At 30.9% G+C, this 23,072-nt stretch overlaps 1 protein-coding gene across 3 annotated transcripts; it reads left to right on the top strand.

Annotated features, from left to right (window-relative positions):
• The first annotated feature begins 1,098 nt into the window (after positions 1-1,098).
• LOC134727195 (N-fatty-acyl-amino acid synthase/hydrolase PM20D1.2-like) lies at positions 1,099-21,704 on the top strand. Of its 3 annotated transcripts, none has more exons than XM_063591592.1 (11): positions 1,099-1,186; positions 4,169-4,401; positions 6,056-6,142; positions 7,091-7,227; positions 8,551-8,670; positions 9,162-9,237; positions 9,541-9,602; positions 10,917-10,995; positions 11,632-11,703; positions 12,915-13,080; positions 14,369-15,132. In XM_063591592.1, the coding sequence occupies exons 2-11, from the start codon at positions 4,399-4,401 to the stop codon at positions 14,596-14,598; spliced, it is 1,032 nt and encodes a 343-aa protein (XP_063447662.1). In that variant the 5' UTR covers positions 1,099-1,186; positions 4,169-4,398; the 3' UTR covers positions 14,599-15,132. The 3 variants fall into 3 exon arrangements, with proteins under 3 accessions (XP_063447662.1, XP_063447654.1, XP_063447648.1); XM_063591584.1 differs by lacking the exon at positions 14,369-15,132 and adding an exon at positions 20,379-21,704 and having other exon boundaries at positions 1,103-1,447; XM_063591578.1 differs by having other exon boundaries at positions 1,103-1,447.
• Positions 21,705-23,072: the final 1,368 nt, after the last annotated feature.

Raw genomic sequence — 23,072 nt, 5'->3', positions numbered from 1 at the left:
ATTTGTGTCGAGCCTGCGACTTTTGTCGCAGAAAGTTCGACATAGGGATAGTGATCCGGCGGCGGCGGTGTAAGCTACTTGAACGTCTTTAAAAAAAATCTTAATATTTTAGAAGTAGGAAGACCTGGATGTTTTATACTTTGTATATACATATGCCTAATTATACGAAGCTTCCGTCGGTCTTATGTCCATTGTCCCTGACTTCATTTTCATGGTTCAGTGACTACTTAAAAAAAATGATTTTTTTTGGTGATGTTAATTTCTCTCTTATTAAGAGTAACATGATAACTATATTTGGTATGTGTGTACCTTGCAAGGTCCAGACCTCATGATGACCGTCAGACAGTTTTCACTTGACCTCGACCTCTAGTTTATGGACCAGAGAACAAGGATGAGTTTTAGGTGTGAAGTCCATATATCTCAGATACTATGAACAATAGGTCTAGTATATTTGGTGTGTGGAATTATTGTAAGGTGTTTATATCCAACTGACAGGTGTCATCTGACCTTGACTTCATTTTCATGGTTCAGTAATTAGTTTTTGTGTTTTGGTCTGTTTGCAATAGGTTTACTATCTCTGCTGTATGGATTGATTGTAAGGTGTACTTGACATTTTATTTGCAATTAAAGAAAAAAGTAAAATAACTAAAAAAAGTTGTTGTGTGTTGTTTTTTAAATTTTGCTTTCTATTTAAGTATTACCAAAAAAGGTTTTTTGAATGAACAATCTTACCGAAACTATTTATGTTATTTGGAATTCATCCGCGATTTCGACCGTTGTGAATCATTTAAAGTTAAGCTAAAAAGACAATTCATAAATAACATAGGAGAGCAACGATCTCAAATGATAATAATAATGACTCAACGGAGGACATGTATCCCTATAAAAGTAATCGAATTTGATTAAAATGGTGTAAACCTATTGAAATAAACAATTTGTAAACTAAAAAAAGGAATAAAATATATTTTCACTGTGCATAAAGAACGTTGTGAGTTGTTGTTATTCTGATTTAAATTTGGTGTAATTTAATTGTATCTAAAATGAATATCCCTGGAGAACAATCTGTATTTCAACGCGATATTGTAACCTTTTATTTCGGCACTTATGGTTCATGTGACAGCCTTGAACCAGATTCCGCTACCCTATATTTGTTTGAACTTTGTATAATAAGCCGAGACGTGAACAAGTATGGCTTGCAAACAGATATGCATAACATTGGTTGCAGTTTGTTCTATCCTTTTAGTAATAGTTCTAGTTAGAACTTTCACTTTGGTCCCCAGAAAAGATGCTGTCATTGCATGTAAAACAGCTGATTCCGATTTTATCAAGCTAACTGACCAAATAGTAAAGAGGTTTCAACGAGCATTACAGATTAAAACAATATCCTTTAAACGGGGAGATTATAACAGAGACCAACTGCTTCTCCTTAGCTCACACTTGGAAAAAAGTAAGAAAATATCAGAACATTGGGTGTTTGCATTTGTCACTTGACTTTGTGTGCCACAAATTCAAGATGCAAATAATGCATCATCCCTTGTGTAATTTGCAGTTGCTGTTGGGCAGTCAACTTCAACTTAATTGGCCCCTTCTGCTGATCAGAGCCAGGAATCTGGAGCTCAAAGGCAGTGATTAACCCACAAATTTTCATTAGAGCATCCCCTCCAGTCATGCTACACTACAATGATTTCCTATATGGCCGTTTTTCAATAAAAACGTAACTTTCAGACCTAAAAAAAGTGGAAAATCAACTTGTCTAAAGTTTAAATTCAAAAGTTAATTTGAATACCTCTATTATAGACCTGTTTGTAAACAAAAAATGCAATCTTAAATATTCTTTAAAATGATTTTCATAATTTGTGTACTGTTTCGTAGGGGACACGAAACTTCTTCTTAACAAACATATTTTTTGCAATTTTAAATGTTTCCTATAGACATTCCAGTTTGTTTACATTAAAAACTAGAAAAATCTCATTTTTTTCTGAATTGGAAAACCATTTTTATCGATAAAGAGTAGACAGTACTTCACATATGAAGGTATAACTCATGTTACGTAGTGGACATTTTGATGTGTTTGGATGTGGACAAAACCGTTTTGTAGTGGACAAAAAGTTTCGTAGTTGACATCAACCCTATTATATGTTAATAAAAACATAATAAAAATTACATGAAACTAACCCTTGTTATTTGTTTTGCACGAATATAATTGAAAAAAGATTAAAAAAGGACTGCATGGTAGTGGAAGTGTCCACTACAAAATGTTTTTCTCCCATTCTTGTTTCGCAGGAGACCGTTTCGTAGGGGACGTATTCGCATGTTTTGTTTTTTTCCCCACAATCCCTATATTGCAATAGTATAAAGATTGACTGTATGCATCAAAGCATGTATTAAGCTGTACACTGATATTTTTTTCATAATTTTAAAACCAGATACTCAAGGAGATTTGACCCGTTTCGTAGTGGACATTTACAAAAATACGGTATCACTCTTGTGCATTTAATGTGCTCAATTTTTCTTACCAACAATTTAAATGCCGTTATAAAAGCATCATTTCTTTTGTAAGACCCTAATATTTATATCTTTTGCAAACAAAAATTACACTGAGTGATTTTATAAAACTGTTTATTAGCAAATTTTAATGACTTCGTTTCGTAGTGGACATTTGGTTAGGGACACACCTTCTGAAATTGAAAATCCCATGTTAAAAGCTGTTTATTAAATTATGTAGGCTCTAAACATACTTTTGAATTATTAAAGAACTTATATTAAGTAAAAATAATATTTATTTTTACACTTTTTTACGACATTTTTGAGTATGAATGTTGAACAGGCGGTCTAGGGACATGCCATTTTGGTTGTTTTGGACCATTCAAGAATCAATATCTTATCAATCCCTCTAAAAAATAAACTGTTTCTTTGCTTTAAAATGTTCAAACTAATTCAATGTACTGACTGCACAATAAATAACTTGCAAAGATCAAACACATGTTTTTTAAAGTGGCTAGGACAGAAAAGTACATTTTTATTGAAAAACGCCCATATATATTATCATCTAAAGGGGTTCCATTTAAGGTTGCTTTGTACTGTGAAATTCTTAACAGTTCAGGGATTATCTCTCAAATGGGATATTATTTTACTGCAAAAAGAAAGTTTTTTTTTAATTTAAAAGAAAATAATTGTTAAGCGTGAATGATTCCATAAAAGGCAACATTTTTTGGTTAACAACTTTTTTGAACATGGTATTATTGATGAGTTTGATCCCTTGTGACATGCTGTTTTTCAGAGGGATCTATTTTTTTAACAGTGATTAAAATATATATCCCATTAACACACTTAGTAGATAATCCCCAACCTGCTTAAACATGTTAAAAGGATCAACAATTTAACTTCAAGGAGGTGGGGGAAGGTTATTTTTTTTCTGAGTCAGTAAGGGACGACATCAAAAGTTCAATGTAGGATAAAAAACTTAATTCACATAGTTTTTTTAATGACCCCCCTACCCCCCCCCCCCCCCCTCTTAACTTAACTTGGGAAAAATTGATTGACCCATATGTATATATGTAAAATCGATGTAGGATAAACAAAACTTGCAGCGATTTTAACACACCCCCCCATGGGTTAAACATGATAGTGAATGCTCAACGTTTGTCTAACCTGATACAGTGGTGTTACAGCACGATATTGGAACAGACTGTTAAAAATCAGTTTGAAATGACTTAGAAAAGACCTAAAGTTACAACCTAAGAACACTCACAGATACAGAAAGCTAGTTCATACTCATCAAAGTTCAATGCAAAACGTTAAATAAATATGATAGTTTAAGTTGCACATCATCCACATATAGCACATTTTGATTTTAAATGAAAATTCAAAGATAAAAGTCCAATTGTCATTGAAATTTTAGACTTGGAACATTAGAGCACATGCAGTGACAAAAAAGAATCTTTTAACATTATGTTACTCAGCCTTAATAATTGTGGCCAAATAAGGCAAATAACAAACTCGCACCTTTACAGACCATCCCCCCATACCACCACCAGTCTCTTGTCAGATCTAGTGTTTATAATTTCATGTAGACAACTAACCTGACTAATTTTGTCAGATTGAGAATAACAATTTTTCTTAACATTCACAAAAAAGATATTGAAATATATTACCAATTTCTTTTCAGGTTTTCCACTTGTTCACTCGTCTCCATTAGTAAAGTTAGACATAATAGCAAACTACAGCAGACTTTATACAATAACTGGATCAAACACAAGTTTAACTCCATACCTATTAACAGCTCATTTAGATGTGGTACCAGCTATTCCAGAAGAGTGGGAGTTCCCTCCCTTTGAAGCACAAATTAAGGATGAATATATATATGCAAGAGGAGCTATTGATTTTAAACAAGGAATTATGGTAAACATGATTATAGATAGAGTTCCGAGATTGTTGCAGTAATATCTCAAATGAGAATGTTGTAATTCTATTATTCTTAACCATACTACAAATCCATAAGCTTATCTCAAATATATTGTCTGCATTATATCTGAATATCTTTTAGGAATTTGTTATTCATGGTAAATCTTTAATATTCCCTTGTTTATGTACAACTTATTCAGACACAATGATTTAGAGGGTGATGTATTTTATAGACAACTGTTTATTTTTTTAAGAAGAAACGTACAAGTTCAATGTATGTTAACCTTAACATATATTTTGTGTTTTTGTGTTTTTGTGTTTTTTTAATTACTGAATCAATCTTATTGAATCAATAATCAACATCTCTTTTTATCCTGTTTATTTGTCTCTTAAATATAAGAAATAGTACATTTTCTTTCAAAGTTTGTACTGATACAGTTATTTCATGCAGTTTCAAGCTTAATCTGTGATTTTTATATTGGACCCTGCATTGACGATCTAGATGTGACAGTACTGTAGTTTGCTCTTTAAGTATGGCCATGTATGTCCTCAAACTTTTGAAGAAGGCATCTCCAAGTAATTTTTCATTTTGATGGCATGTTTTTATTTTGACAGCAAGCAATTGGATTCTTCTTCCTGTTCTTTTATTCATATCGGGGAGACTCTATTATTCATATCAGGGAGACTCTATTATTCATATCGGGGAGTCTCTAACAGGAACTTCTTAGGACAATGAATAGAAGCTAAGGCCGTAGTTTTTTATCTTTAGTTTTACGAACCCTCCTACCCTAATTTTTGCCAAATAGGAAAAAAAATAAAATTAAAAATGTTGATTTTTATTTTAATTTCTCCTCCGACCCAGCGTTTTTCATGCAAAAAAAAAAAAATTTTAGTTCATAACTGCATGAAAGAATCTAAATTTATGCTCTTGGTGATTTAGTAAGTTGTTGCACATTGATTTTCAATTCAAACCTTGTCAAGAAAAAAAAATAGTTGTTACACTAGGTGAAATTCTCCTGGTGAAATAAAAAAAAAAATTTTGATATTGACGGTTGGTATTAAAAAAAAATCAGCAGCAGCAGTTTTTTTTTTGTTTTTTTTTTTCGTCCTCCTACCCATTGGTTTTGTCAAAAAAAATTGTAAAACTAAAAATATAATAACTATGGCCTAACCATGCTAACATAATCCTTTAACTTTGGGTTCTGCTATACAGATGACATCCTTTCTCTGAATAATTCATAGTTTCAGAACTATTTTGATCACTTGTGTACACCTCATTGATATTGAAATAAATAAAACAACAAATCTCTGACATGTGTTTGTTACATGTATGTTATGAAGTACCGTAAGAATTAAATGTTCAATGTATAAACTTTGTTCCTGATCTATATTTCTAATTGGCTTCCAGCTGAGGTCAATGTTTATATTGAGGACAAGTTGAAATTATATTATTTTTAAGTTTCATTTTGCAGGAATAGGTAAACTCACATACATGATGTAAGTATAAAGTAAAAGGAAATTAGGAGATGTATATATGTAACCCCTTTCTAAAAATGGGTGGACCCCCTCTGTAATGACCCAAGCTCAAATGAATGATGTATGGTCACATTATAGGAGTACATGTATAATTCTGATTTGTTATATATTTCAGGGTATATTAGAAGCTTTAGAGTATCTATTGTCTAAAGGATTCAAACCAAACAGACCATTTTACATAGCATTTGGACATGATGAAGAAGTAAGTCAATAATGGTCAGTCAATTTAAACCATAAATACTCTGACAGTTGCTAAATAATAAAGTACAATGACTGGTATAAGGACTGAGTTACTAATACTTTCACCAGGGTGAGAATGCAGGATGCTGGGATAGGCATAATTAATAAAATGTTGACCAGTATGAGGATTCAGAATGCTGAGGTAGGGTAAGGGATAATACATTTACCAGGTTATGTATTTGTTTAGTTATTGTTTTGATTGTAGGAATTACACAAAGACATCTGATTATTATGATATCTTTGAATTTCCACAAAAAAATATTAATGTGAAAAAAATATTTAAAGTTCGCTTCTCAGTTTCAAAGTAATTAACTTTTCAAAAGACTAGTTTACAATGATAGGGGACTATTAAGAAATCCAAAGAGCAAAAAAAAGATATAGGTCACCGTGCTTATTTTCCAGATATAAGCCATTGAAATTGTGGCGGGAAAATATTCTCTTGACTTTTCATAGCTTTATCATTGACACATTGAAGTTTTCAAAAACTGTTAAAAAGTAATTAAAATTTTATAAGACGTTTACAGATGGCTTATCATCATACATGTAAAAGATTTACAAAAAGAAAAATGGGGGTCACAGGGCAAATTTTTTCAAGGCCTTCAAATGGATAAAACTAGTGGATTCTGAAAATCTGACAAAAAATCCAAAACATGACAAGCCAGCTTCCTTAAGCACTTAATTGACATTGCTGATAGGAAGCTGATCTTATGCTATATTACTATGCAAAAAATTTAACAATCATTTATACTATGGAAATAGAATTTCCTGTACACATTTATAACATAGACCAACTTCAAAATAGTTTTGTTTCTCTTAATTTTGTCTTGCATTATCAATATTGAAATTAATATACAAATAGGTGTAATATTGTAAGGAGAATCTGAAATTGAATAATTATAATTTTTGATAGGTTACTGGGGTTGATGGAGCTAGAGTAGTCGGCCAAGAACTAAAAGCTAGAGGACTAAAGAAATTAGAATTCTTATTAGATGAAGGACTGGCAGTTTTAAATGGTTTTATTCCAGGAATACAAAAGCCTGTAGCATTGTGAGTTATGTTTTTTTTTTTTTTTAATATTTCATGTAATGAAACAGTTTGTAATGTACAGGTATATAATTTGGATGGAAAATATTCGTTTTTAAAGCAAATAAATTTATACGTGACACAGAACAAAAGCATGTTAATACTGAAAATCTTGTACTAAAATCTAAGCATTAAAAGGATATCTATAATACTAAAATAACAAGGTCCAATTTGTCAGCCGTCATTGGGTAAAAACGACAAATCAAAGAATTCAACTTTATATATAACTAAAATAGGACAATGGTGTAGATTAAAAATTACACCACTCCAGACCCTTTTGTTTTCCACATAATTAATATTACCAATAATTAACAAGTTCCAAGTCGAATCTGATACTGATACCAATAGTATATTCACCTGTTACCTATTACCTTATCTGTACTTTCCGCATCTGACGGGCGCACCACCAAACCGTGTATTTAGGATTTTGCTGTATACATGGGTCATAATCACAGGGTTGACACTACTAAATTCAATCATTGTCAAATTGTTCCCTATTGTATTTTAATCAGAAAGACTTTGTAAGATAACAATATGAATACTTAAAATCTGAACTTAAAATAAGGCGTATAGGTACAGTTTTCAATTTGTTGGCGGGCATGACGTAAAACAGCGAATAAAAGAATTAAATTCCATTCCAGGACCTTTTGTTTTCCAAAGTTTCAGGTCGACGGGTTCAAACAAAGACTTCGAAAGCAGAGAAAACTGTGCATCTTATAATCATCATGATTTTATCATGTTTATCAGAACTTAAATAAGGCTCACACATAGTTATTAACTTTAATTCAGTCAGGAACCCGCAATATCACGGGTGTGTTGTAGTATATATAAACAAGACTTGAACATTAAAATCATATTCTGACAACTGATTAGCTGTTAGTAACTTGTTTACCGATTTGACTCACTCATGTTTAATTTATAACATTTTAAAACATAAATCCAATTTAACGAACATAATTTGTCGAAAAATTGATGATTAACAATGCATGGAGTCTACATTATGTATTAACATTTCTTGTGTATTTTCAAATATTAAAACAGCAAGGCAACTGAACTCTACAGATAAATCTCATGGAAGAAATCTTCAAAAGATTCTTAAAAAGCTGTAGTTAGCTGGAAAACATTTCATAAGTATGAAGAAAATAAGATTTGGCTATATGCTATTAATGAGCTAGCAAATCAAAGACAACAAAAGACCAAGTCTTAAGAAAAACACATATATAATACAATCTAATTTTCATCTACCATTTGTGGGATGAGAAATATTTACATTATATCTACTTACAGAATTGGTATTGGAGAGAAAGGTTTTTTGACCTTGAAGTTACATGTGAAAGGTGAAGCAGGTCATTCCTCTATGCCACTCAAGGAAACAGCCATTGGAATTTTGGCAAAAGCTGTTGTTAAGTAAGATAGTTTGATATGGTATAAAATATATATATTATATATCAACAGGTTTACTTCAAAGTCTCGAATTCTTGTATTTTTTTTATATTCTTAATCGAAAAGTTTATTTAGATTTTTGATTTTGGACCACACTTTTTAAATTAGTCCACATGGAGGTCCAACAGGTAAAAAATCACAGTTGTTTGAATTCTTCAAAACTTGGATTCTTGGGGATTTTTGTATGCTGAAGACAACCATGTTTTTAAATTTTTGATATTCGATCATAATAATAATGTCCAATGTCAAATTATCTAGTTTTTAGACCACACTCATTTTGTGTCAGAAACCTATGCTGTTTCAAATACTTTATCACAATCCAAATGTAAAGCTGTATCAATCTTGAATGTTATGTCCATACATTCCACAACTGTTCTGGGTTAAAGATCTACTTTCGTATTAAGTTGCTTCCTGCAGAGCATATCATTTTCTACTTATATCTATGATAATTGTAGGATAGAAGATAATCCACTGCCAAGTATGTTAGGGTATGGCCCAGAGAAAGAAATGTTAGAACATTTAGCACATGAGGTATGTAACTATTTAAAAAAGTTTTAAGATTGTAAATAATTTTGATTCTTAGAGAGTATTTTTAAGTTTTTACTAAAAACAGATTGTGAAATATGTAAAACTTAAATTCTCCACATTTCTGAAATTAAATACCATTCTGTCTCAGTACCAATTTTCTTGGATTCCATGGATATAGGTAAACCATAATTGGAATCTACTTTAAAAAAAAAAAGTGAATCCACAGAAGTTTTTTTACTTTTATGAAAAAATTGCAGAGCTATGAATGTTTCAAAGTTTCTTTGCATGATTTTTAGTATTTTGTAGATGCCATTAGCAGCCAGGATCATTATGTCTAACTTGTGGTTGTTTGGACCTCTTGTTTCTTGGTAAGTATTGTTATTAAGGTCCAGGAATTACAAGCCTGTAGATTTATAATCATAAGTGTATACTGAAATCACATTTCCCTCTCTCAATCAATTGGGCATTGTAGCATTGAAAACAAGAAGGGATTTGAACTTATTTGCAATTTTTGAGTTGTTTTCCTATGCCACATGATCAGTTGATAGAAAAAAAAACTATTCAAAATATATTTTATGCTTTTAGTTATTAAATCATACTTTTAAAATGTGAATCAAGTTTGATTCATGCCAATGAAGTGTGCTTACTTTGATATAACTTGAGTTGCAGTGCCGCCATAGTAGAAGAGGGATGAATGATACCAGAGGGACAGTCAAACTCATTAATCGAAAATAAACCGACAATGCCTGTCTGAATATGAAAAAGACAAACAGACAAACAATAGAACACATGACACAACATAGAAAACTAAAGAATAACCAACACGAACCCCACCAAAAACTAGGGGTGATCTCAGGTGCTTAGGAAGGGTAACCAGATCCTGCTCCACATGTGGCACCTGTAAAAATTACATGTATTTTTACAAATCCTTACAGCGCTGTTTTTTATGCCCCATTTATGGGCATTATGTTTTCTGGTCTGTGTGTTAATTCGTTTGTCTTTCTGTCCATTCTTTCATTCATCTGTTTGTCTATCCCTCTTCAGGTTAATGCTTTTTGTAAGTCCATCTTCAGGTTAATGCTTTTGGTAAAGGTAATTTTTGATGAAGTTCATGACTTAGTACATATATTCCCTAGTATGGTATGATCTTTCTAATTTTAATGCCAAATTAGAGTTTTAACCCCAATTTCACAGTTCACTGAACATAGAAAATGATAGTGTGATTAAGGCATCTGTGTACTATGGACATATTCTTGTTTTACAATGAAATAGATAAAAGACTTTCTTTGTCAATATTTATAAATTTGAAAAATTAACAAACACTTATTCCTACATATGAAAATATTTTGCAGGCATTCTAGCAATGACTATATTTTCTACACAATATAAAACAAGTAAAAAAATCCTGCATGTAAAAGGAGGAAAAAGCTTTATCTCTCCTCATCAGTACACTATAAGAATAGAAAAATACGACAGCTTGTCTTTTTACCTTTTCATTTAAGATTAGTTTAGATTTTATTGGCATAACAGAGGATTGGAGTATTTTTATAAATTTCTGTTGGTTCAAGGTATACAGAGACTAAAAAGAAGCACCACAAATTATTTTGTATGTATTGGAAAAAATTTGAAATGTAAATGTCCATGATTTTGTAATGTGAGTTATATTTGTTTCTTATTTTCAGGGTTTTCTCACAGAAACCTCCCACAAATGCTATTATTAGAACTGTCACATCAGTAACTATGTTTAACGGAGGAGTCAAGGTAAAAACAATAATTAAAGAACCATATGTGATATAGGCATTGTTTGAGTTAGTTTTTGTTAGTTTTAGATGACCCACTTTTTAAAAAAATTAATGATAATCGATATGCATCTGTACAAATGTATTAGAATTTGCACATCTCATTACTATGGACGTTGTATTCCCCCCACTCATAAGTTATGTTTCATTGACTTTAGACCTTTTGCCTTGTTTACAAGGTTTAGGATTAGCCAGTGTTAGTTTAACTTAGTAGGAAGTTCAAATATATTTAATATACATTTGTATCAGCATTAGCACATATCCTATCCATTGATGACCTTTACAATTTTTTCACATTGAATATGTCTATTTGGTGGCATACTAAGTATTAAATTGTAAAAAAATTCTTTAACAAATAATAATTGACATGTAACAACTGTGAGTGTGAAGCATAACTCATTTGTATTTTCATGAAAGATGATTTAAGTAAATCAAGAAACAATACCATCTATCTACAATGAGCAATGAAGCTATTTGATAACTTTTATTAGGTATTCATAAAGAAATATTTTACAGGATCTATTGAAAAACAGAAGACTAGGACAACAGTTTCTTTTTGTAAGTTTATATTTTTGATGTGTTTTTTTCTTTCTTTCAGACTAATGTATTACCATCTGATGCTACAGCCTACATAAACCATAGAATTCACCCAGCACAAAGCATTCAAGAGGTATATAAAATAAGACGTACAACATCAAATTCACCTTATTTACCCACTTTAATTTAACCAATTTTATCTCCCGTTCAAAGTTTTGTTCTGAGGTGTTAATTTTTACATCCCAGTAAGGTCAAAATCAGGGATTTTGGCAAATTGTAACAAAATCGGCAGGATTTTAGACAATTTTAACATCAGGAAACATATTACGCAGCCGTCAACAACCGAAATATTTAAGTTAGACATGTAAAATGTCTTTACAAACATTATTGTCACAGATCTTTTTTGTCGACGTATGGGCTCTATGTTTCCTATTCCAAATATTCAATGGAAAGTTACCCATTTTCATTGTTTTATTGTTGAAAATCTATTTGTGACGTCATGAATAAAACGTAGGAACCTAACTCTGCAACAAAAAGATTTATTTCCTTTCTTGTCACTTTATTTTCTATTAATCATTGTGATATTGGTAAATAAATCAATCCCATTTGGGAATTTAGGCTAAAACGAGGGGCCATTTCAGGGCCTTATCGAAACTGCTCCTTCAATAAGGGGACAAAGTCCCCTATTACAGTAGAAAAATCAATAAAAAAAAGGAAAATTCCCCAAATTTTTATTGTTCTAATGAACTCAAAATCATTAACTTTTTTTTGTCATTTTTTGTAATTCCCTCATTTGCACAAAACGCAGAAATCTATTTCATTTTTCCTGTCTTGTTATCATGAGACTTTGAGTAGTCTAGTAAAATATAGGATTTCAAGGAACACAATACCAATTTCATTTTTAATAATTCTTTGTCTTTGATATGAATGTTACCTGATGATTGTGTTTATTTGTTTACGTTGAACATGACGTCTTACCTTAAATAACGTCACATGTAAAATCCCTAACAACAGAAGCAAAATCCGAAACATTACAGTATTTCTGTTTCTTTTTTAACAAATTTGAAAGTTACAAAAAAACAATTCATACAGACTTAGTCCCCTTTCACAGGTAATGGCTGCCTCCTATTAGAAAGAATGCAAAAAATGTAAACTGTTTCCCACACCTTTGATTTCACTTTATTTTGTTTTGAATTAAATCAGATAGAACATAATGAAAAGGAAGTAGAACAAGCTTAGAGTTAGAGCCCCTGCAAATCAAATATCAGTGAACATAAAAAGAAAAAATACCAGCCCTAAAACCTGACAATTCTCATTTCTGAAATATAAACTGGTTTTTTTTAGATAATAGATTATGATAGAGCTATAATAAATGATGACAGAGTGAAATTATCAGTTGAAGATTCTATGGTAGCTGCATCTGGTTCCCCTTCTGGAGAAAATGATTTTGGGTACCAGATAATCAGTAATAGTATCAGACAAATCTGGACCAATGCCACCACAGCACCAGGTTAGTATCATACAAATACATTCTGTAAATCCACAAATTATTGCATGCATTTATTATTGCCATTTTCTTATTTTGGACTATAATGCGATTTATATTTTTTGCAATATTGAGAAAAATCCTGTTTAATTCATATTCAAAAACATGTCACATTAAATGATTTTTTCGGAATAATAAAAACAATAGTGGCAATTATTTCTGAATTTACAGTAATCATACCTTAATAACATAAAGTCAGTATATACATTCATATTTATATTGGACACTTAAATACTTATACTAGTAAAGGTACAAGTCAAAGTTAATTGGATTATGCCATGGAAGCATTAATTCAATTTTCAACATGTCTTCTTAATACCTTTTTGACCTTTTAAGTCAACATCAGACATTCTGGGTTGTGTCACACCAGCACCAGACCACAACACAGTCGAATCAGACAAGCATGAACTAGGTCAAACAAGTCTGGACTATTCTGAATTATAAAACTATCCCATCAGGACACATTTTACAATAAAACCAGATGGAGCATTATTTCATGGTAAAGTCACCACAGTAACAGGTCAGGATTAATGCAGGGTCACAGTCATCACATAGAGTTGTCTTTCTTTCATTGCATCAATACAATTGTGAAACACTTCCAAAGTTCTTGGTATCTATGTGAGTCCCTTTAAGGTTACTCTCTCCAGCATAGTTCATATATTTATATTATAGAGTTTCCTGAGATTTAATATGTAACAATAGCAGGAGTTGTCTATTGAAAATAACAATTCATAAATAATGTTTGTTTGAAGTACCTTTTTACCTTCATTTACACTTTATATAGAGTGTCAAAATGTTGAAGACAAGGATGTATAAATATTGGAATACTTGAGCTTTATGACAAAAATAAATGATTATACACCTAAAAATAACTTTTGTAATTGAATTTGTTAGTGCATCATAGCAGGACTATCGAAACTATTGTTATAGAGCTAGATATATGGTCAATACTCAGACTTTTTACAAGTCCCACTACTTCATTGCCTTGTTGGTGCTTCTTTTTTCCTTGATCTTCATTCCCTGGATGCATGAATCTCATTTTCTGTCTATCGTAAATCTTAAGTTTGTCCTGTATTTGTCTGTTTCAGCTCAGGTGAAAGAAAAATTCTTGTTTTCAGTAATTATTGCTTTTCTTGAAATATAATCGTTCTGAACATGCATGAATATTTGCCACTGGATGTTAAGCAACCAACAACCAATCAATCTTGAAATATAGACAATATCTGCAATTTGACGTATTTGTATTTTGTAGGAATGATGATTGGCAATACTGACACAAAACATTATAAAGAGTTTACAAAAAATATCTATAGATTTAGTCCAACAGTTATGTTTCCGGGTGATGAGAAACGTTTCCATGGTGTTAATGAACGTATATCAAAATTAAATTTTGAGCAAGCTATAAACTTTTACTATCATATAATTGTTAATTCAGATAGGAGTACTTTGTCAATTTCACATAAACATAGTGATGAATTGTGAATCATAAGACTGTGCATTTAAACATGCTGATAAATTGTATACCCTTAGAAAGCACATTAACAGGGATTGATTGTGAATCATTTGACTGTGATAATCATGATTAGTTCTGAACCCTTAGAATGCACATAAACAGTGATTGATTGTGAATCATTTGACTGTGATAATCATGATTAGTTCTGAACCCTTAGAATGCACTTAAACAGTTATAGAATTGTGAATCCATAGACTATATAAAAACTGTGATTGAATTGTGAATCATTAGACTGATAATAGTGATTAGTTCTGAACCCTTAGAATGCACATAAACAGTTATTGAATTGTGAATGATTAGACTGTGATAATAGTGATTAGTTCTGAACCTTTAGAATACACATAAACAGTTATTGAATTGTGAATCATTACCCTAGTACTGTGATAATAGTGATTAGTTCTGAACCCTTAGAATACACATAAACAGTTATTGAATTGTGAATCATAAGATTGCATTTAAACATACTGATGAATCGTGAATCCATATAGAATGTATACAAACAGTGATTGAATTGTGAATCATTAGACTGAATTTCAACATCTTGATTAGTTGTAGATCAATAGGCTGCACATAAACAGTGATTAGCTGTAAATCATTAGACTGCATACACATAAATATTGATGAGTTGTTAATTCATAGACTGTACCTATATAGTGATAAATTGTAAATCCATACAGCATGTAGAGTGATAAATTGTTAATCCATAGACTGCACATCAGCACTAATGACTAGCAAACTCATAGACTGCACTTAGCATAAACTGTGATTAATTGTAAAACCATAGACTTCACATATATAGTAATAAATTGTTAATTCATAGAGTGATTAAATGTAAACCCATATATTATCATACATGTGAACCTCCCGACGGGAGTACAAAACTCCCGTTTTCAGGGGTCTCCTCCCGTCCTCCCGTTTAGGAGAAAAAACTCCCGTGTATGAAATATTTCATGAATGAAAATTTTCAGACGCCATATTTGATCATTTCTTACTACTGTACGGGTGTAATTGACACCTGTGTTAAATTTTACCTGTACACCAAAGAAGATGTATAATTATATGGCTTCACTTGACAGCTTGGGTGTCAAACATACTGGTAATCAACGATGTTTGCCTCTGGCTAACTGCCGTTGTGTTATAAAAACAATGTGTATTGGGAATATTGAAATACTTGTTTGTTACTTCCCTTTGTTTTATCCTGTTTTCAGTTATTTTGCTTTTAAAAATGTAAATTGTAGAAAGACTATAAATGATTGATATTTTAATCAAATAATCAAAAAAGGATGTTGATTAAATGAATTTAAATGTTTTGGGACAAATAGAAAAACATAAATTTATAAATTGTTTTAGCAATCTGGACCTCCTTTCAAGGATTAAATTCAAGTTTATATTATAAATCTGCAGTTGATTGTAATAATTGAGCGATTTTAATGAGTAAGCTAAGAAATAGCAAAACATTTTACACTGTTAAAATCTCTTTCTACAAAATATGTCTTTCATATTTTTTATGTTATTTATATGTTTTTATATTGGTCAAAAGCTCCTTAGAGCTTGTGTTGCTTATTTGTACTCATGCCGAATCAAAATAAAGTTTTCTTATCTTATCTTATTTTATCTTATCTTATAATGCCCTGCAGTACTAGTGTTATTGTATGTTATTTTTTTAATTAATTTATGATGTTGCAAATATACATGTAGAGCTTATTTCTTTCTTATTTGTCTGTAGAGTTACCAATGATAAGGAGATGGAGACATGAATACAAATCTATACAGATAAGATAAATAAATATAATGATTTATTTGCAAGCAGTGAACAACCATTTATCAAAAACAAAACAAAACAAGAAACAGATTCTTCTTAATATTTTATTTTATTCAAAAAGAAAGGCAATAAGGGTACTATGAACATATTACAATTTGATGGAAATTTGAAGGAAAAACGCAATTTCTACATCATATGGTTACATTTACGACAAAATTTATGTCGATAAAAAACCTCCTGATCTGAGTCCTAATCTCCTGACCAAAATTTCCAAATCTCCTGATCTGAGTTTCACAGTCCATCACATGTATGTATATTGCATTTATAAACAGTGATTTCCTATAAACCCATTGACTGCACTAATAGTAGTACAGTTATGAATTGCAAACTCCTAGACTGCACTTAGGTAAACAGTGATTAATTGTTAATCCGTAGACTGCACTTAAACAGTGATTAATTGTTAATCCATAGACTGCACTTAAACAGTGATTAATTGTTAATCCATAGACTGCACTTAAACAGTGATTAATTGTTAATACATAGACTGCACTTAAACAGTGATTAATTGTAAACTCATAGACTACTCTAAAACATTGAATATTGTTATGATATGTAAATTTTACCATATTATACTGTTTGAATATGAGTTAAGTACAGACAGGCACTTATAATAATTATGTGTATAATATTGTTGTTATCAATGAATTTCATTGAAATAAACTACCTCAAAGATATCAATGTTTAAATATTAGTTTATAAATTTCATAATACAAAATTTCAGGACACTCATTTCATGAAATATTGTTTCAATATACACATGTAAAATTGGATTACCTCCCCTTAACTAGAAAAATAATCATTGCAGTAGATTGCTATCAATCAATGAAATATTGTCAAAAGCTACTCACTCAGGACATTTTTCATTAGATAGGGACAAAATACTTGTATCATCCAATGTTTTTTCTATAGAACAATATTTTGCATTACATCTGCACATAAACAGTGACTAGTAGTTAACATTTATTATTAAAAAGCTGAACTCTAAGGTAAATTAAAAAAGGATGCAGTTAAAACCGACAAATTCTAACGTTAGACTTAATCAACCAACAGAAGAAATACAAATATTCCTGACTTGGTACATACATTAAGGGTTAAAACAAGACCATCTTGTTTTATTTTTGAAGGAAACACAAAAATTTCGTATACAAACCCTGGCAGCCATGAGTGGCTCAATAATTGTTGCTTGAACTCGGTTTCAGTTGAGAAATGTGAAGAAATTTATACTTTCATAACTAAGAAAGTCTTGCTTTTAAAGATTATGATGCTTTGAGAACAACTGTCAAGTTCCATGTATACTGAAGAAACTCACATAAACAGTGTTTAATTGTAAACCCATAAACTGTACAAAAACAGTGTTTAATTGTAAACCCATAGACAAACCCATAGATTGTAAAAAAACAGTGTTTGATTGTAAACCCAAAGATTGTACAAAAACAGTGATAAATTGTAAACCCACAGACAAACCCAAAGATTGTACAAAAACAGTGTTTAATTGTAAACCCACAGACAAACCCATAGATTGTACAAAAACAGTGTTTAATTGTAAACCCACAGTCAAACCCATAGATTGTACATACACAGTGTTTAATTGTTAAACCAAAGAATACATAGACAGAGTTTAATTTTAAACCTATAGACTGTACATAAACAGCAAGTAGATGTTAACCCAAAGACTGCACATAAACAGTGATTTATTGTTAACTTATAGACAAATCATAGACTGTACATGAACAGTGATGAATTGAAAAGAATGTACATAAACAGTGAACACTTTAATTTTAAGAATGTACACCAACATTGATTAATTGTAAATCAGTAAATTGTACATAAACATTGAGAGTTTGTTAAGCCATAAAAAAAGCTTGGCTTCACTAATAAGTGACTTAATCATTTTCTAGATTTCCTCTTTATATTTTTTTCTATCAAATTAAACAAGATAGTTATGCAATTGTTTCTCAAGTCCTGTTCAAAGATAAAGGAGGCATTATTTATAAAACCAAACACTATTAGACTTTCCATGCAAGTATGATGACTTCTTGATCCTTAAAACTTGAAATCAGTAGACTACTTATAATATTCTGCACAAATATTGTACGATTATCAGATATATAGATGATGCCCCCTCACTGAATAGTTCAAGGCTTGGTCATTTATCTTGGAATAAAGGATACAACAGATACATTTGAGTTTTCCTCATATCCTGGATTTCATCTAGAAATTGACAATGAGGGTTTGTATAGAAAATATCTTTAAGTCAATGGACTGTCTGATAGAGGGTTGCTGCTCACAAGGAAACTATTAAAGCAAGAGTTGGGAGTGGTGAAGTTTAAATCATCCTTTCAAAAATTTTGTGAATGCCATCTCAAGTTTGTTGAACATTGTGGAATATCAGTTTCACAGATGGCAACGGATATGTTCCAAATGTTGTAACCACACTCCTGTTCTCTTTCTTAAGTGTGACCTTCATAATTAGACTTATCAACAGGGTTATACTTTAAGGGCATACGATACAGTTACAGGGGAGGTAATGACGTTGCTAACGTAAAATGTTATTTTCGCGACATCAAACTGTGACATATCAGGAAAAGATGCATTTTTCGACTGATTTTTATTATTCAAACTGATTTAATTTGAAAACGAGTTTATGGACCCCTATTTTTCAAAACAGCAATTTGTTTCATTTTGCAGGGAGATTATGTGACCCAAATTTTATAAAACTGTAAATAGAGGATTTTATAAAATTTTGAAAAACATGCAGCAAAAAATGACGTTTTTTCCTCTTTTCATGAACATTTGATAAACATAGAGTTATTTTGGAGTAAAATTGCATAATTTTTAATGATATTTATAAAAAAAACAGAAATTACCGATTATTTAACAAAAAATAATTTGTGTTTATCTTTTATAACAAAAAAGTTATATCTGATTTTTGAAAAAGAAATTACGGCCATAAATCTAAATTTTGAGCAAATATACAAAATTTCGACCTCATTTTAATCAAAAAGTAGCTCATGAAGGTATATTTTTTTTTATATTACATATTTGATTTAATCAGATAAAAAAATAGCCTGTATGCAAATTTTCACCAACTTGTAAATACAGGATCAAAACTGTATCGTATGCCCATAAGCAACACAACAGGTGCAGCATATGGAACAGGATCTACTTACCCTTCCTGAAAACATGAGAAAGCCCCCGTTTTTGTTTGAGTGTTGATACTCAATCTTTAGTTTTCCATATTGGGTTTTGTATACTGTTCTTTTTCTTTTGGTTATTTAGTTTTATTTTTGCCATGACATTGTATGCTTATTCTCAGCTTATGAGTTGGAATATCCCTTTGGTATGTTTCGCCTGTGTTAGACCTCTCAAGTAAGATAAGTTCTTGAATGTTTCTAAAAGGTTCTTTGTCTGTTAAAAAATATAATAAACATAAACTATCCATCAGTCCATCCATCCTTCAAACTTTACAGTGTGATGCATTTTCAGATTCATCACTCAACAACTTCCTGTTTACCATTAAGTGGATGGGGATATCATCAGTGAGCAGTTGCTTTCAGTTTCACTTGTTTTGATATGCAAAGCGGGTTGTGGGTTTTCCAATAGTCCTATATATATGACTTTGTAGGCTCATATCATTTGCATATAACATTTTTTATCAGAATTAATAGTATAAAAAACTAGTTTTACCATTGCTTTATTTGTTTTTTTGTTTCTGCATATATGTGTAGGTTTAAATTGTTTGGAATTATGCTGAAGTTCTATTGGTTGTATTATTTTTCAACAAGAATATTTATTTACTTCTTTTAGATAAAAAAGTATGTGGTTATTATAATAAATAAATCAGAAACCTGCTTAACAAAACTGGAGGAAAACATTAAAATATCAATGTTTTATTCTATTAAAATGATCCTTATCTTATATTTTCAGCATTGCTCTTTGGTAATACCGACACAAGACATTACTCAATGATTACTAAAAACATCTACAGATTCTGTCCAACAGTGATGTTTCTTGGTGACGAAAAACGATTCCATGGTATCAATGAGAGAATTTCAAAAAAGAATTTGGAACAAGCTATAAACTTTTATTACCATATTATAACCAATGCTGATGAAAATTCACTGACAAATATACACCAACATAGTGATGAGTTGTAAAAATACTGGTATTTCTTACCAATATAGAGTTTTCATTGTCACAAATATTTTATGAAGAACATGAGTTAATTTTACATATTTTTTAAAAAGATTTTCCAGTGGTATTGCTACATGTTTATCATTTTAAATTGGTTCAGAGAAAGCAACTAATGTAAAATTAGGACAGTATTTAAACTCATCTATGAGGGTTCTAAACAAGTTTTTACGCAAATGTGGTATATTGTAAAAGAACCCATTTCATTTTGCTTTTACAATGATATAACATATTTTCCAAGTTTATTTAATTTTTATGTCCTTGCTACCCTAGTAGAGAGGGACATGTTTTTTTAGTTTGTGTTGTCGTCTATTTGTGCTTCCATTTGGTTATAAATTCAAGTTGTGGTTCCTGCAGGTTATTTTTTTTTCACATTAAACATGCATCTTGGTACTCATTTTCATTTTGAAGTGAACTGTTATATAAATAAGTCAAATTATGGTTTTTAAACCAAAATGGAGTTTGTAATGAACATTGTCATATCTCACTCACTGTTTTGGTCTGCTTTTGCCACCAAGTCCCCACCACTTAATTCTGTCAGTGCCATGAAATTTTTTCGATATAAGTTTTTTTATTTGTTGTTGCATAGCTAGATGTTGATATTCTTTAATGGTTGTTTTATTTTTTATTTTTATTAATTATTGGTCAGTATAATAATATTGGATTAAGAATTTTATTTCTTTGTAACTTTTTGAATGAATCTCAAGCTTTTATACCTAATTTTTAGCTCACCTGGCCCATAGGGCCAGGTGAGCTTTTCTCATCACTTGTCGTCCGTCATCTGTCGTCGTCCGTCGTTGTTAACTTACAAAAATCTTCTCCTCTGAAACTTCTGGGCCAAACTAAACCAAACTTGGCCACAATCATCATTGGGGTATCTAGTTTGAAAAATGTGTGGCGTGACCCAGCCAACCAACCAAGATGGCCGCCATGGCTAAAAATAGAACATACGGGTAAAATACAGTTTTTGGCTTATAACTCAAAAACCAAAGCATTTAGAGCAAATCTGACTGAGGTAAAATTATTTATCAGGTCAAGATCTAGCTGCCCTGAAATTTTCAGATGAATCACACAACCTGTTGTGGGGTTGCTGCCCCTGAATTGGTAATTTTAAGGAAGTTTTGCTGTTTTTGGTTATTATCTATAATATTATTATAGTTAGAGATAAACTGTAAACAGCAATAATGTTCAGCAAAGTAAGATTCACAAATAAGAAAACATGAACGAAATGGTCAGTTGACCCCTTTAGGAGTTATTGCCCTTTGTTGTCAATTTTTAACCATTTTTCATATGAATTTTTCGTACAATTTTTATCTGTGTCCATTGTTTAATATGCACATAGACCAAGGTGAGTGACACAGGCTCTTGTGAGCCTCTAGTTGATACTATACTGATGTCTGGTCTGAGTACCTCATTTTGACAATATACTGAGTAGACATTATGGTTTTTTAATTACCTCATTTTTTATGCAATACTGACTTATGGTTTTAGTACCTCATTTTTTATGCAATACTGACTTGTGGTTTTATTACCTCATTTTTGATTCAGTACTGATGTATGGTCTTTGTAAACTTTGGAGCTAAGTACCTCATTATGATACCATACTAACATATGGTTTTCAAAACAACCTCATTTGGAAACCATGTTTACTGAGTACTGATGTATGGTTGAAAGCATATCATCCTATCATGAATTATGTTTTCATCAGCTCCAGTATAGGAGATTAAGCATATCCTCTTTAACCCATAACACATATCAAATAATACTGCATGTGAAATGTGTTTTGTTTTGTTTAGATTTGTTAACTATTTAAATTTTGGTTAAAGTGTTCACATCAACTTGAAACTAAGGAATTTAAAAAACTATTTATAGTTTAGAAAATGGTGCTATAATATTTTATTATGAACATCAATAGGTTTCAAAGCTGTACAAATTTCCCTCGACTACAGTCCATTATGAGTTTTTTAAGAAGACTTCTCAAACAGAAGAGTTGTCAATGATATTAATTGTTATTGTCTTAATAATAGAAAACTACAGTGATATTGAAGAAATACAATCTTATTATACAGGAAAAATTAACTAAATTGAGTGACCATTGTTTGTATTTAATGATTTAACAATTTACTCATCTAATTGATGTATTTTGGATCACCAGTGTCACAGGTATTAGTCAAAGGTTGTATTAACTATATTAAATTGTTGCTTTTACCTTCTATTTTTCATGAACTATTATGAAGGTATTAATGATATTTCATCTCTTACAATCCTCTTTTATCATAGGTATTTATGCCATATTGACCTATATTTAGTACTGGACTGAAATATGTGTGCCATCTTGATCTACATTTATTAAAAGTTTGGAATATTTGAACCACATTGACCTACATTGAGTACAGGTCTGGAATGTTTGTGCCATCTTGACCTACATTA

Source organism: Mytilus trossulus, chromosome 1 (genome assembly GCF_036588685.1).
Source record: "Mytilus trossulus isolate FHL-02 chromosome 1, PNRI_Mtr1.1.1.hap1, whole genome shotgun sequence".
NCBI classification, from domain to species: Eukaryota; Metazoa; Mollusca; class Bivalvia; order Mytilida; family Mytilidae; genus Mytilus; species Mytilus trossulus.
This window is presented reverse-complemented; position numbering and strand designations above follow the sequence as displayed.